This window comes from Phyllobates terribilis, unplaced genomic scaffold, assembly GCF_046119375.1.
Source record: "Phyllobates terribilis strain yellow unplaced genomic scaffold, ASM4611937v1 Scaffold_1__5_contigs__length_1240528914, whole genome shotgun sequence".
Lineage (NCBI taxonomy): Eukaryota > Metazoa > Chordata > Amphibia > Anura > Dendrobatidae > Phyllobates > Phyllobates terribilis.
In genome coordinates, this window is record NW_027362761.1 from 1,044,347,186 (window position 1) to 1,044,360,609 (window position 13,424).

At 39.0% G+C, this 13,424-nt stretch overlaps 1 protein-coding gene across 3 annotated transcripts in view; it reads right to left on the reverse strand.

Moving 5' to 3' along the window:
* Positions 1-558: 558 nt before the first annotated feature.
* The window catches only part of FHDC1 (FH2 domain containing 1), a 65,850-nt gene continuing 52,984 nt past the window's right edge, over positions 559-13,424 (reverse strand). For all 3 annotated transcript variants that reach the window (XM_073645282.1, XM_073645289.1, XM_073645283.1), the window contains 3 exons: positions 9,214-9,331; positions 7,256-7,420; positions 559-7,079 (listed from right to left, as the gene is read on the reverse strand). In XM_073645282.1, the coding sequence (XP_073501383.1) occupies positions 5,082-7,079; positions 7,256-7,420; positions 9,214-9,331 (2,281 nt within the window). In that variant the 3' untranslated portion in view covers positions 559-5,081. The remainder of the gene's footprint in view (positions 7,080-7,255; positions 7,421-9,213; positions 9,332-13,424) is intronic.

Genomic DNA, 13,424 nt, shown 5'->3' on the forward strand with positions numbered 1-13,424 from the left:
CCTATACGATGCTTTCCTTTAGTGCACAGCACCTTACTACTGTTCCATATTATATGATGTATTCGTTTCATCAATAAAATGTCTAGTGCTTTACTCTATGACCTTTGTTTTCCTCATTGATTACTACATTAAATAGACATTTGAAACAATCACTTTTCTAATATAATTCAAATAAATATATTGTTCCCTCTCTAGTCTAACTTCCACCTCGATAACTGTCAGGACAGTCAGAGAGACACCGGGGAGATCACACAATATCTCACCATTGCCGTCACTCTGTCAGGGATTCGCGAGCACACGATCCCGACTACTCACTACGTAGCTATCAGCAAGCGAGCCTAAAGCATATGGCGTCACACCTTCGGATTCCAACGCATGGAAAATGTGTATACGTCCCCGTACGGTTACTGCCAGCTTCACGATAGCCCAATTAATATTATTCGCTGCCACCACCGACCAAATTTGAAATATATTACAGGCCTGGTCGGACACCTGCTTTCTGGTAGCGTATATGGCTTCGGAGGAGGGAACGATTACAGGACAAAAGAAACAAAACTATTAAATTTTATATTTAATCCAAAAGGTGAGGCAGTGTTATGAAAAATATACAAGGATTTTACAAATGGGACAATACATATGCAGTTACACAAATTAATAAGGATTAAAGAAGAAACTTACTATACGATCGCAGAGATTATTCAATATAGCTGGAGGGGAGTCACTCCACTTGATTAGACAGTTATCGCGAACAGGATCCTTTGCTATAATAAATATATACTCCCAGCAATGAATACTGATCCATCCTCCGTGGATTCTTTTATGCCTAAAGAGGGACCGACCCACACACCCCCTGTGCTGACATAACGTGGGCTGGACTCTAGCTTTCACATTTTTATTAAGCTATCTGGTTTTTGTGATAACTTATCGTTGGTTGATCATAGAGGCCTGAAAGTGATACAATTTTTTCCGTTATGAACTTACTTTCCTGTAGAGACCACACATGGCGTAGCTGTGATCCATTAATCCGGTACCTTTGCGCCACAGCTCCCTGGGAGGGGCTCACAGCTACGAGAAAATAAGCATATTGTTCCTTGGCTGACCCTGCCACTAAAAATATGGGCCCCATTATTATCGGATGTATGGAACTTTAGTTATTCCATATTTCGTATCGGTGCCTGACGTCCTCGAGTTTGTGGCTGGGAATTGTGAGTAGGGTGACAGAGTTCCTTTGAAGCTCCTGACTCAACCTTCCTCATCTACATGAAAATTTGTCTACAAGTGACTTCTGCTCTGTGTGTTAATTTGCATAGGGGCTACTGGCCAAGTGTCAGCTCTTCTCTTCTGACAAATACTATAGGGGAAGAGGGAAGAGGGGCTTCAGGGGTAAATTGTTAATATTTTCTTAATACTTCCATGACAATGTTTTGTTTTACAAAAATTAAAAATCCGGCAAAAACGACTCCGGACTGTTGAGCAGCCAGAAGCTTACATCAAACAATAATGGGACAATATTTGCCCCAAAACTTCAGCAATTGGTCTCCAAACTTCCCAGACTGTTGTAAAAAGAAGAGGGTATGCTACACAATGGTAGGCATGGCTCTGACCCCTTTTTTTTTTTTCTTTTTTTTTTAAATCTATACAGGCTATGTAAAAAAAAAAAAACCGAAGTCATAGGTCCATCAAGTTCAACCTTTCTCCACCAGTTATACATCACTAGGTTATTAATAACCCGCAATACCATTTGTTGAGAGAAAAGCACGTGTTGCTGCCAATTTCTAAATAAGTTCATTTTTTAAAATGCAATGGAAAAATGTCTTTCACCTTTTGATCTGTATTCTATGTTCTGCTGTGAATTAAATATGGCAATAAGAGCTTTCCAAATCATTGCATTCTTGTTTTCTTTACATTTTACAAAGCGTCCCAACTTTTTTGGAATTGGGGTTGTACTACAATTATAAAAAGGGAAGAAAAGGACAAAAAAAAAACAAAAAACACTTAACTTCAGTTGAGAAATTTATTAGCAAACTATTCTGAAATATGTAAAGATCCTTTAAATACATATTGTCTATTTACATTGTACCTTCTAGTATACAAATTTACAGTATTAAACACTTAAATAAATCTTCTCCATCAGAAAATGGTAGTAAATATACAGACAAATAAGAAAACACGTACAGCCTACCACTGAATCCTGTTCCTGAATATCTGCTTTTATATACACTGTATTTCTGATACCTCCACAAGGGAAAAAAAGACCTGTATATTGTAACATAATACAGGGGGTCAACTTTAATAAAAAAGCCAATTCTTATGTCATACTCTATTATTTTGTTGCACAGAAGATACCATTTACATTTCATGACCTTATGTGAAAAGACAAAGTACACTTTATAAAGGTGTTCATGCAATCCACTTTGGCAAAATGAATATTTGAATTCCTGTAAAATATTGTATTAGCAGATGAAAATATACGTATATCTATTGTTTAATGAAATGCATAATATATGGGCCTCCACATTAACGTAGCAAGATCCCAGAGTTGTCTATTATATGCTGTGGTTGAATGTCTGCGCTACTCATTTAGAATTAAAGGGAGCCGGTCAGCCTGGAAATATTGTGCAGTCTATGGACGACATGTTACAGAGCAGGAGAGGCTGAACAGATTGGGAATTTAGATTCAGCATATCTTCATGGAAATACCTGCTCACTCTGGGCTTACTAGTCAAGGAGGTGGTCCGAATAAGTGACAGCCTTTCCTGATTAGGTACCGTCCCCATGACTGTTAAGCCAAGAGTCAGCAAGCATTTCAATGATTAAAATACAAGTTCTACAGAATCTGTTCCCACACTCCTACACCACCACCGTCCATTCATTTTTTTTTCTGCTCTAGAACATTCTTTTGGCAGATCTGATGCCATGTTCAATGTGACAGATTCCCTTTAAATACTCCAGCAATGAGGTTTTCCTAATCAATACTAAAGTTTTCTTTCCTTGGGGCATAAAAAAGGATGAAACCCTAAATATTCAACTGCAATAAGGCATAAAAGCATAGATGTTTAAATCCCTATGGCTTCACCCAATAACAGAGGCACTGGGTATATCTGGAGCAAAGTAGCACTTGGGCGTCCCCATCTCATTGCCTTTATACCTGAATGTATGATTTTACAATAGAACTGAAAGCCTCTTTGAAAACATTCGCTGCCAAACTATTTTTTTTTTTTTACAAAATGCTCACAATGGGTTAGAAAAAAAAATAGCAGCAATACTCACTTCACCAATCTGCTCCAGCTCTATTGCTGTAGCAATGACAACCTAACACAGGGACATGGAACCACTGCAGCTAATCATTGGTGCACTACACTCAGCGATCACATCACAGTAGGAGGACAGTAGAATGAGCGGTGTGAAATGGGGGCAGGGAATTGGTTAAGCAAGTATTGCTTCTTTTATTTATTTTTAGCATTTTGTACAAAATTTTTACTCACCAGACAACCACTCAAATGGCAAGCATTAACTTCCTATTCCCCCCGTAGTGGAGGCGACCGGTAACCAGCGTGTAATCTTTTGAACGTATCTCTGTGCAGGGGATTTAGAGCTTTATACAAGAAACTAAAGCTCCAACTACTATTAGAATATATTAAAATGAATTTAGGCTGTAAAAGCATTTGTAGAGGCAAAAAGGCAAGCAGAATCAAGGATCACCTCATTTAAAAGGGTATTCTCAAGCTTAGAAAATATCCCCTACCTATTGGATAGGAAATAACTTCCCAATCTCTGGGAGTCCGACAGCTGGGACCTTCACTGATTCCGAGAGCCGTGGCTTTGAAAAGCCTCGTGTGAATGTTATAGTGGTTGATCATGTGCCCTACCGCTCCATTAAGTCTTAATGGGACCACTGAGATAGCCAAGCACTGCACTTGGCTAGTCTTCAGCACTACTAAAAGACTGAAAAGAGTGGTAGTGCTCATGATCGACTACCACTCCATTAACATGGCCCCAGTTCTTGGGATCATTGGGGTGTCCCAAAGGACAGACCCCCAGTAATCAGGAAGTTATCCCCCATTACCTGGAAAGGGTAAGAACTTCCAAACCTGAGAATAAACCTTTAAGTGACTTGCATACTTTTGGCACTGGGTGTGTTAGATCTGTTTCTTTGGGATTTTAAGACTTCCTTATAGTAAAATGGTCAAATAGATGCAAAGAATAAACTGTAAAATGTCCATCAAACCATATTATATAGTGTCTATACATTTCCAGAGGTATGGATCAAATTCTCCTCATATTTCTAACATGAAATGGGCAAAAGCTTAGAAGATAATATTATCAGAATATAATCAATACTCATGATACGTCTACGTTTGACCATCAGGTAGTGGAAAATTAACAGACTCGTTTAGAAGGTTACACGATCGAAGACTAGCAGCAGGATTTCCGTGTGAACGGTAAAGGCAAGAGTCACAGTGAGTACACAATGAATGGACGAAGTGCTGTCAACAAAAGTTCAATCTTTAAAGTACAGAAAGGTGACCCCATTCATATACTTCATAAATACATGGCACTTCTGTGTTCATCAAAGTAGATAGTTCTGTAAGTAACAGCATCGCAGAGTCTTCCTCTTGTTTTTCCTTGTAGTGTAGAGAAACAACTGTGCCAGTCAATGCTATAAAATAAAGAAATTTAGGAGACTCCACCCAGCAGAGTCCCCACCATCAAGCCAATGGCAGCGTGATCAAGTACTCCTTTAGCTGGAAGCAGCCAGCCATATCAAGCCAATGATTAACTTGTACCTTTGGTTAGAATTTTTTTTTCATTTTCCAGAGTCAACAGTTATTCGAAAAAATGTTTTCAGGATACAGATTTTCAGTTAAGCACTCTTTAGGCCAGCTCAAAGACTATCACAACACAAATTCCTTCATGAGGCCGCATAATGCACTTGCCGGAAAAAGAGTAGTTAATGGTCCCAACAGTCATCATAGTCTATAGAAAAAAATAATCTGCACTGCTTGAGCACAGCTTGTCAGAAGATTTAAATTTCACCCAAACGGGGCTTGTCGAATTAAACAGTCTCTTTAAATAAACACCTACTTCAACAAAGGCTTCAGTATTTTACCTAATGTTGTTTTGCCCGTATCCTTGAGTTTCAAAGAAGATCTTTCTACTATACTCTTCTCTTTTTGGACAGTTTCAGATTTTCCATTATTAGTAGCCTCTGTAACCTTCCCATTTGACCTTATGCTATTGGTCCTTTTGAAGGTACTAACACTTCCATTTTCTTTCGGGGTAGACTCTCTTACTACTGGTTCAGACTTTCCTTTAGATTGGCGCAAGGATGTTGATCTAGTTATTGTTGAAGATTTTATCGGGGAAGGAGCAGGAGGTTCTGGCTTTGCACGGCGGGAAGAGGACGCCACAGTGTTTCTGGCAAAACTTGGAGTAGATGATGAAGTTCTCAGGGGATTGGTTGGTGGAGTTTTGCTTACTTCTGCAGGTGGTGGATTTTGTTTTTGCGTTGTACGACAGATTTTAGTTTCATCAAGTTTCGGCTTACTAATATTTCTAACAGGCTTTGCAGCTGGTTTTTTAACAGAACTTTTTCTTTGAATCTGATCTCTTTGAAAACGTCCATTGCTGGAAGTAAAACTGGCTCCTCTTTGAAATTTAGGTTCCTCAGTAGCGATACTAGATCTTGGTGAAGACTTCTGCGTATTATCAGATTTTGCTCGTAGAGAATGCCGTTGTGTCTGTCTGAGCTCATCTGATTTTGCCTCATCCTTAACTGAACTCCTGAGTTCTGTACGTTTTATACTTCCAGGTCTGTTGGATTTAGAAATAGGCACAACTTTTCTCATTGTGATATGCTCAGAGTCATTCAACATACGAACAGGTTTTGTAGTGCCAATGTTACTTGGCCGAGTAGCAGCTGTCTTACTGATGCTTGGGATTCTTTCTTTCAAGGAATTATGCCTCTTGGGGTCTGTAGGAACTTTATTTTTCAATGCACTCTCCTTGAAAATACTGTTCTTTCTACTACCATGTTCTGAGGTTTCGGACTGATCAGAAACAGAGGTATTTGATCCTATTCCACCATCAGATTCATCGATCTGCACACTTTCTTTCCCATACATATCTTTGCTTTCTGAACCATCCAGTGTTAAAGAATTATCTGTACCATCTTCGACATAAAACAATGGCCTATGCTCTAGCTTGTTACCTGTGTGTTCGGACATCCGACTGCCAATGCTGTATAGAGGAGCTCCAGCTTTTTCATCTGAAGTGCTTAATGAAATAAATGAATTGTCTTTGGTAGTTTCACTTAATGGCATACTATCATCATCTATACAGCTAAAGGAACCCAAGTTTAACTCGTCAAGTGTTTCTATGTCTGTGATGCATGTATAATTAGCATTTTTGTTTCCAGATCCTTGCAGATCAAATTTATGCAACTTTTTAACCAACTCTCGTTCTTCTACAGTGACGGTTAGAGGACTTAATGCTGTCATATTATGCTTGCTGTCCACTGTATTCTGGCAGCTTAGTTGTTGGTTGTTATTTCTGTCTGTTTTATCCTGTTTGTAATGAAAGTTAGAAATGGCAGTGTGGTCAGGTACCTCATCTTCCAAACTAATAAGAACAGTAGGCAATGGATGTGGACTTTGAGTGGTGTCAATCTTATTCAGGTCCATAATATTAATGTCCTGGTCCTTTATCTCCCTTGTGTCTATCCATGCCACCGTGGGTCTTGGCTGGTGAGAATGAGATCTGGGCAGACTGTTAAATTTGTTGGTTTTATCATCATGTGGAGCTTCCAAGTACATCTGCAGTTCTCGATCTGCTGTAACTCCTAGTGATAGTCGGGACCTTCTTGAGCTAGAGTTTCTGCTTAATGGACTTTGTGGTCTTTGTTGCAAAAAAGGCAAAACATCTTCAAGTCCTTTTTTGGTTAATAACTCCACATCGCCTTCACTGCTACTCCTTCCAAATCCTCCGTTCTCTGCAAAGATCCAGGAGCGTCTTTTAAGTTCCATTTCCTTTTGTCTCTTCTGCAGTCGAAGATCTTGAATTTCCCGCTCTTTATTTTCCTAGCCAAATAAGAGAACAAAATTAGAAACATATCCATATGCCTGGCTCGCCTAACAGGAGTTTTGTAAATATTATTAAAGAATCCATATAGAGATATTTTGTATCCAAAATTTAAGAAAAAAAGAAAACCAACTGACCACTCTGTTATAATTACAATTTCATATGGGGTTCTTACCTTTACAGCTTTGTTAAACTTTTCACAAAAGTCCCGAAATATTTGAAAACATTCATCAAGTTTCATGGTTTCTTTGTCTTCACAGAAGAAGTCAATTAGAGTGTTCCCCTCCTTTTGTAATTCTACTTTGTGTTTTTCCAACTCTTTTAAGTCTTTCACAGCATTCTGAGATACAATAGATTAAAGTAACATGTAAAATACAAGCAATTACGGTTTCCTACATAGTACTATATACACACACGAGGTCAAAACTGTTGGTACACCTCGTTTAATGAAAGAACAACCCACAATGGTCACAGAAATAACTTGAATCTGACAAAAGTAATAATAAATTAAAAATCTATGAAAATTAACAAATGAAAGTAAGACATTGCTTAAAAAACCCTGCTTACACAGAATTTAAAAAAAAAATTAAACTCATGAACTATGCCTGGACAGAAATGATGGTACCCCTGAAAATAATGTGACAAAAGGGACATGTTGAATCAAGTTGTATCCACTAATTAGCATCACAGGTGTCTACAATCTTGTAATCAGTCAGTGGGCCTGTATATAGGGCTACAGATACTCACTGTGCTGTTTGGTGAAATGGTGTGTACCACACTCAACATGAACCAGAGGAAGCAAAGGAAAGAGTTGTCTCAGGAAATTAGAAAGAAAATTATAGACAAGCATGTTAAAAGGTAAAGGTTATAAGACCATCTCCAAGCAGCTTGATGTTCCTGTGACTACAGTTGCACATATTATTCAGAAATTTAAGATCCATGGGACTGTAGCCAACCTCCCTGGACGTGGCCGCAGAAGGAAAATTGATGACAAATCAAAGACGGATAATACGAATGGTAACAAAAGAGCCCAGGATAACTTCTAAAGAGATTAAAGGTGAACGTCAAGCTCAAGGAACATCAGTGTCAGATCGCACCATCAGTCGTTGTTCGATCTAAAGTGGACTTCATGGAAGACGACCAAGGCGAACACTATTGTTGAAAAAAAAGTCATAAAAAGCCAGACTGGAATTTGCCAAACTACATGTTGACAAGCCACAAAGCTTCTGGGAGAATGTACTATGGACAGATGAGATAAAAAAGGAAGTTTTTGGCAAGGCATATCAGCTCTATGTTCACAGATGGAAAAGTGAAGCATATCAAGGAAAGAACACTGTCCCTGCTGTGAAACATGGAGGAGGCTCTGTTATGTTCTGGGGCTGCTTTGCAGCAGCTGGCACAGGGTGTCTTAAATCTGTGCAGGGTACAATGAAATCTCAAGACTATCAAGGGATTCTAGAGAGAAATGTGCTGCCCAGTGTCAGAAAGCTTGGTCTCAGTCGCAGGTCATGGGTGTTGCAACAGGATAATAACCCAAAACACAGAGCTAAAAACACCCATGAATGGCTAAGAGGAAAGCATTGGACTATTCAGAAGTGGCCTTCTATGAGCCCTGACCTAAATCCTACAGAGCATATTTGGAAAGAGCTGAAACATGCCGTCTGGAAAAGGCAACCTTCAAACAAGAGACAACTGGAGCAGTTTGCTCATGAGGAGTGGGCCAAAATACCTGTCGAAAGGTGCAGAAGTCTCATTGACAGTTACAGGAATCGTTGGATTGCAGTGATTGCCTCAAAAGGTTGTTCAACAAAATATTAAGTTAAGAAGAACCATCATTTCTGTCCAGACATATTTCATGAGCTTAATTTTTTTTTAAATTCTGTGGGAGCAGGGTTGAAAAGCAATGACTGACTTTCATTTGTTAATTTTCATAGATTTTTAATTTATTATTACTTTTGTCAGATTCAAGTTATTTCTGTGACCATTGTGGGTTTTTCTATCATTAAACGAGGGGTACCAACAATTTTGACCACATGTGCACCTCCATTTGTGTTTATCATGCAAACCTTCCTTACAAGCCACTCTTACGATGAGGGTCTCTCCTCCCTACATGCATGTTCCTAAATTACGTACCTGAAGAAATTGTTCCATTTGCTGTGACAACTCTGCGTCCTTCTTCATCTGGTCTTTGAGAGTTTTAGTTTTTGTTAATAGTGCACGGAACTCTACCTCCATATTTTCTGTAGACAACCTGAAACGTCAAGAAACACAATTACATAACATGTTCAAAGCCTGTGTTGAGGCATCATTCTGTAATGTTTGAACAGTTCACCAAACACCTCAATGTCAAACACAGCCATGCCTGGTTGTCAAATTCATAAAGCGGATAAATTGGGTGGAAGCGAGTTATCTCAGAGAAAAAGAAGGCTTGTTACAGGATTATCAATGACTAATGCCTCACAGAATACACCACGCTATGATGTTCTGAGGTCACCTAAACTTGTGGAATGGTTAGTAAAGTCACACTGACGTGAGCGACGGGTTAATCTATGCTACAAGTGGTTGCATTTATTAAAGATATATAATGCTTAGTTCAAATTGCGTTGGCATATTTACAGTAGATTACAGTAGAAATCTTTTAGGGCACAGGCGCCCTACAGCTTCACAAAATGTGATGTGAACAGAGAAAAAAAAACAAGCTACTGCCTTGGCATAAAATAGAAAAATATGCCAAGTACAGTCTACATTATGAAGGCAATCAAGTGCTGACTGGCAAGTTCACAAATGGCTACTGAGAGCTGAAGGCAATGTCCAAAATCAAACCTATAAATATCATACTTTAAAACATAAGAAGAAAAAAAATTAATACTGAATTTATTCTATTTTGGAGACTGGTTAAAGACGAATCAATTCGATCCGTTCTACCCTGGTCCGACATCCACTCTGGGCTTCCATGGTAGATCTTTATGTCTGCTGTCATGAGGTCATGGGGCAAAGTTACCAGGTGGAGAAGTGGAAAAACAACTGTTGCGGTGAATGGAGGCCAGATCCGTGTGGAACAAATCAAACTGCTCATCTCTAGTATTAGTAATTAATATGAAAACATGATTCTATATCACTTCTTTTAAGACAAAAAAATGCATTTATGCCGCATCATTTTGAGCCCTGATCAATAAAAATTAGATGCCAAATGCAAGTATTTCATACTGGTTATTAAAGCTAATCCATATAGTATATGTAAAAAAAATAGTGATTGAAATTTTTAGTAGTTTCTTATAAGATGCACAAATTGAACTGAAGTGGAAAGTACTGACGAAAAGTATCAAATAGTCACTTGGATTTACAATCAGGAATGGATCGACACTAATTGTGAACCCTTCGTCTGTGTGATGCGAAAACAAGTAATCTCCCTACTGGTAAAACCATACAAGTTCTCGGTACAGGATAAGTGCAGCTACACAGCCGACGTATGGAAGAAAGGCGATTGATGCTTTTCATCATGCCAGTTTACATGGTCCTGCTTTTCTGAAGACTTTAGTTTGCTCAGGACTGAAGTACAAGCTGAGCTTTTGTGCATGAATCAGCCTTTTGACCCGGCTTTCTCTGTCATAGTAACAAGTGAAAGGGAACCCCAGTAGTAATGTGGGAAAGCCAAGCACCCGACACAAAAAGGTTAAAATTCTTGCTCTTTCATGTTCTGCAGTTCAGCTTTGGGCATAGAAACTAAAGCATAATCCCACTGGCAGACCATGACTGTAAAACAGAATATAAAGCTGCATTTTAGTTAATAAAACAGAAAATTGTGCTCGTGGTTACTTTGTTCCAAGTGGATGCACTGGATTCCTTAGTAGCACTTTAAGGGATTAGCTTTCATTTATAAAATATGTCAATTTTTTTTTTTTTAAAGTAACTGCGAATGAAAATGTGACACTATTGTTTCAAATATGGAATGACCTATCTTGTGAAAATAAAAAAGATTATTAACATATTGCACACTCCTTTAGAACTAGAGACTTATTCTTAAAAGGGGTTTCTGCAAAAGCATGAAACTTGGATTATGTTCAGAGAAAAGCATAATCACCTTCAGATCGACTTCCTATTATGCCAATAAGAGACCCGGGCTACCTATCCTTCCACTGTATGAACAATGGATGCAGCGATCATGTACATGTGATGAGGATGACCGTAGACACCTAATTACACCAGTGACCTCCTCGGCTGTCCCCATTCAGCAAAAGCCCTGAACGTATCCAGCATTTGTAGGTGGAGCCGATGCCACGGCCAAGTGGTATAATCACCTGACTGCTGCCAGCGTCATGGAGTGGAAGCAGTGAATTGACAAAGTGTCCATTGTTTTACAGTGGAAAGAAGGGCAATCAGAGGCCTTTATGGGTATGGTCCATATTACTCAAAATCAAGAATATAGACCCAACATACAAGCAGTGACAGCACCATTCCAAGACAATAAAAAAAAAAAAAGGTTTACTTTAATATATCACGTTTCAGTTTACAATCAGCCTTGACAGTGCATACAGTTTTCATGAACCAGTTTCACTAAAGACGGTATTATAGAACATGACGAACATAACAAGTTCTGTGCTTCTTTGTTTATTCTTTTTAAAACACATCAGAAAAACTAATGAGGTCAATTCAAGCCAACAAGGTAGCTTTGTATTAACATATCATACGTGTTGTGACACTACTTTTCCAACAAAATGATTACGTTTATTGTGATGATAGAGATATATATATATTAGTACAGACCAAAAGTTTGGACACACCTTCTCATTTAAAGATTTTTCTGTATTTTCATGACTATGAAAATTGTACATTCACACTGAAGGCATCAAAACTATGAATTAACACATGTGGAATTATATACTTAACAAAAAAGTGTGAAACAACTGAACATATGTCTTATATTCTAGGTTCTTCAAAGTAGCCACCTTTTGCTTTGATGACTGCTTTGCACACTCTTGGCATTCTCTTGATGAGCTTCAAGAGGTAGTCACCGGAAATGGTCTTCCAACAATCTTGAAGGAGTTCCCAGAGATGCTTAGCACTTGTTGGCCCTTTCGCCTTCACTCTGCGTCCAGCTCACCCCAAAACACCTCGATTGGTAGGGGAGGTGAGCCTGTAGGTGAGTTTGGGGTCATTGTCCTGTTGAAAAATAAATGATGGTCCAACTAAACGCAAACCGGATGGAATAGCATGCCGCTGCAAGATGCTGTGGTAGCCATGCTGGTTCAGTATCCCTTCAATTTTGAATAAATCCCCAACAGTGTCACCAGCAAAGCACCCTACACCATCACACCTCCTCCTCCATGCTTCATGGTGGGAACCAGGCATGTAGAGTCCATCCGTCCACCTTTTCTGCGTCGCACAAAGACACGGTGGTTGGAACCAAAGATCTCAAATTTGGACTCATCTGACCAAAGCACAGATTTCCACTGGTCTAATGTCCAGTCCTTGTGTTCTTTAGCCCAAACAAGTCTCTTCTGCTTGTTGCCTGTCCTTAGCAGTGGTTTCCTAGCAGCTATTTTACCATGAAGGCCTGCTGCACAAAGTCTCCTCTTAATAGTTGTTGTAGAGATGTGTCTGCTGCTAGAACTCTGTGTGGCATTGACCTGGTCTCTAATCTGAGCTGCTGTTAACCTGCGATTTCTGAGGCTGGTGACTCGGATAAACTTATCCTCAGAAGCAGAGGTGACTCTTGGTCTTCCTTTCCTAGTGCGGTCCTCATGTGAGCCAGTTTCTTTGTAGCACTTGATGGTTTTTGCAACTGCACTTGGGGACACTTTCAAAGTTTGCCCAATTTTTCAGACTGACTGACCTTCATTTCTTAAAGTAATGATGGCCACTCGTTTTTCTTTACTTAGAATTTGTATTATGGTAAGAAAAAAGCAGCTAACAGTCTATTCAGTAGGACTATCAGCTGTGTATCCACCAGACTTCTGCACAACACCAACTGATGGTCCCAACCCCATTTATAAGGCAAGAAATCCCACTTACTAAACCTGACAGGGCACACCTGTGAAGTGAAAACCATTTCCGGTGACTACCTCTTGAAGCTCATCAAGAGAATGCCAAGAGTGTGCAAAGCAGTCATCAAAGCAAAAGGTGGCTACTTTGAAGAACCTAGAATATAAGATATATTTTCAGTTGTTTCACACTTTTTTGTTAAGTATATAATTCCACATGTGTTAATTCATAGTTTTGATGCCTTCAGTGTGTATGTACAATTTTCATAGTCATGAAAATACAGAAAAATCTTTAAATGAGAAGGTGTGTCCAAACTTTTGGTCTGTACTAATATATTATATATATCCATCCCTGTGTGAACA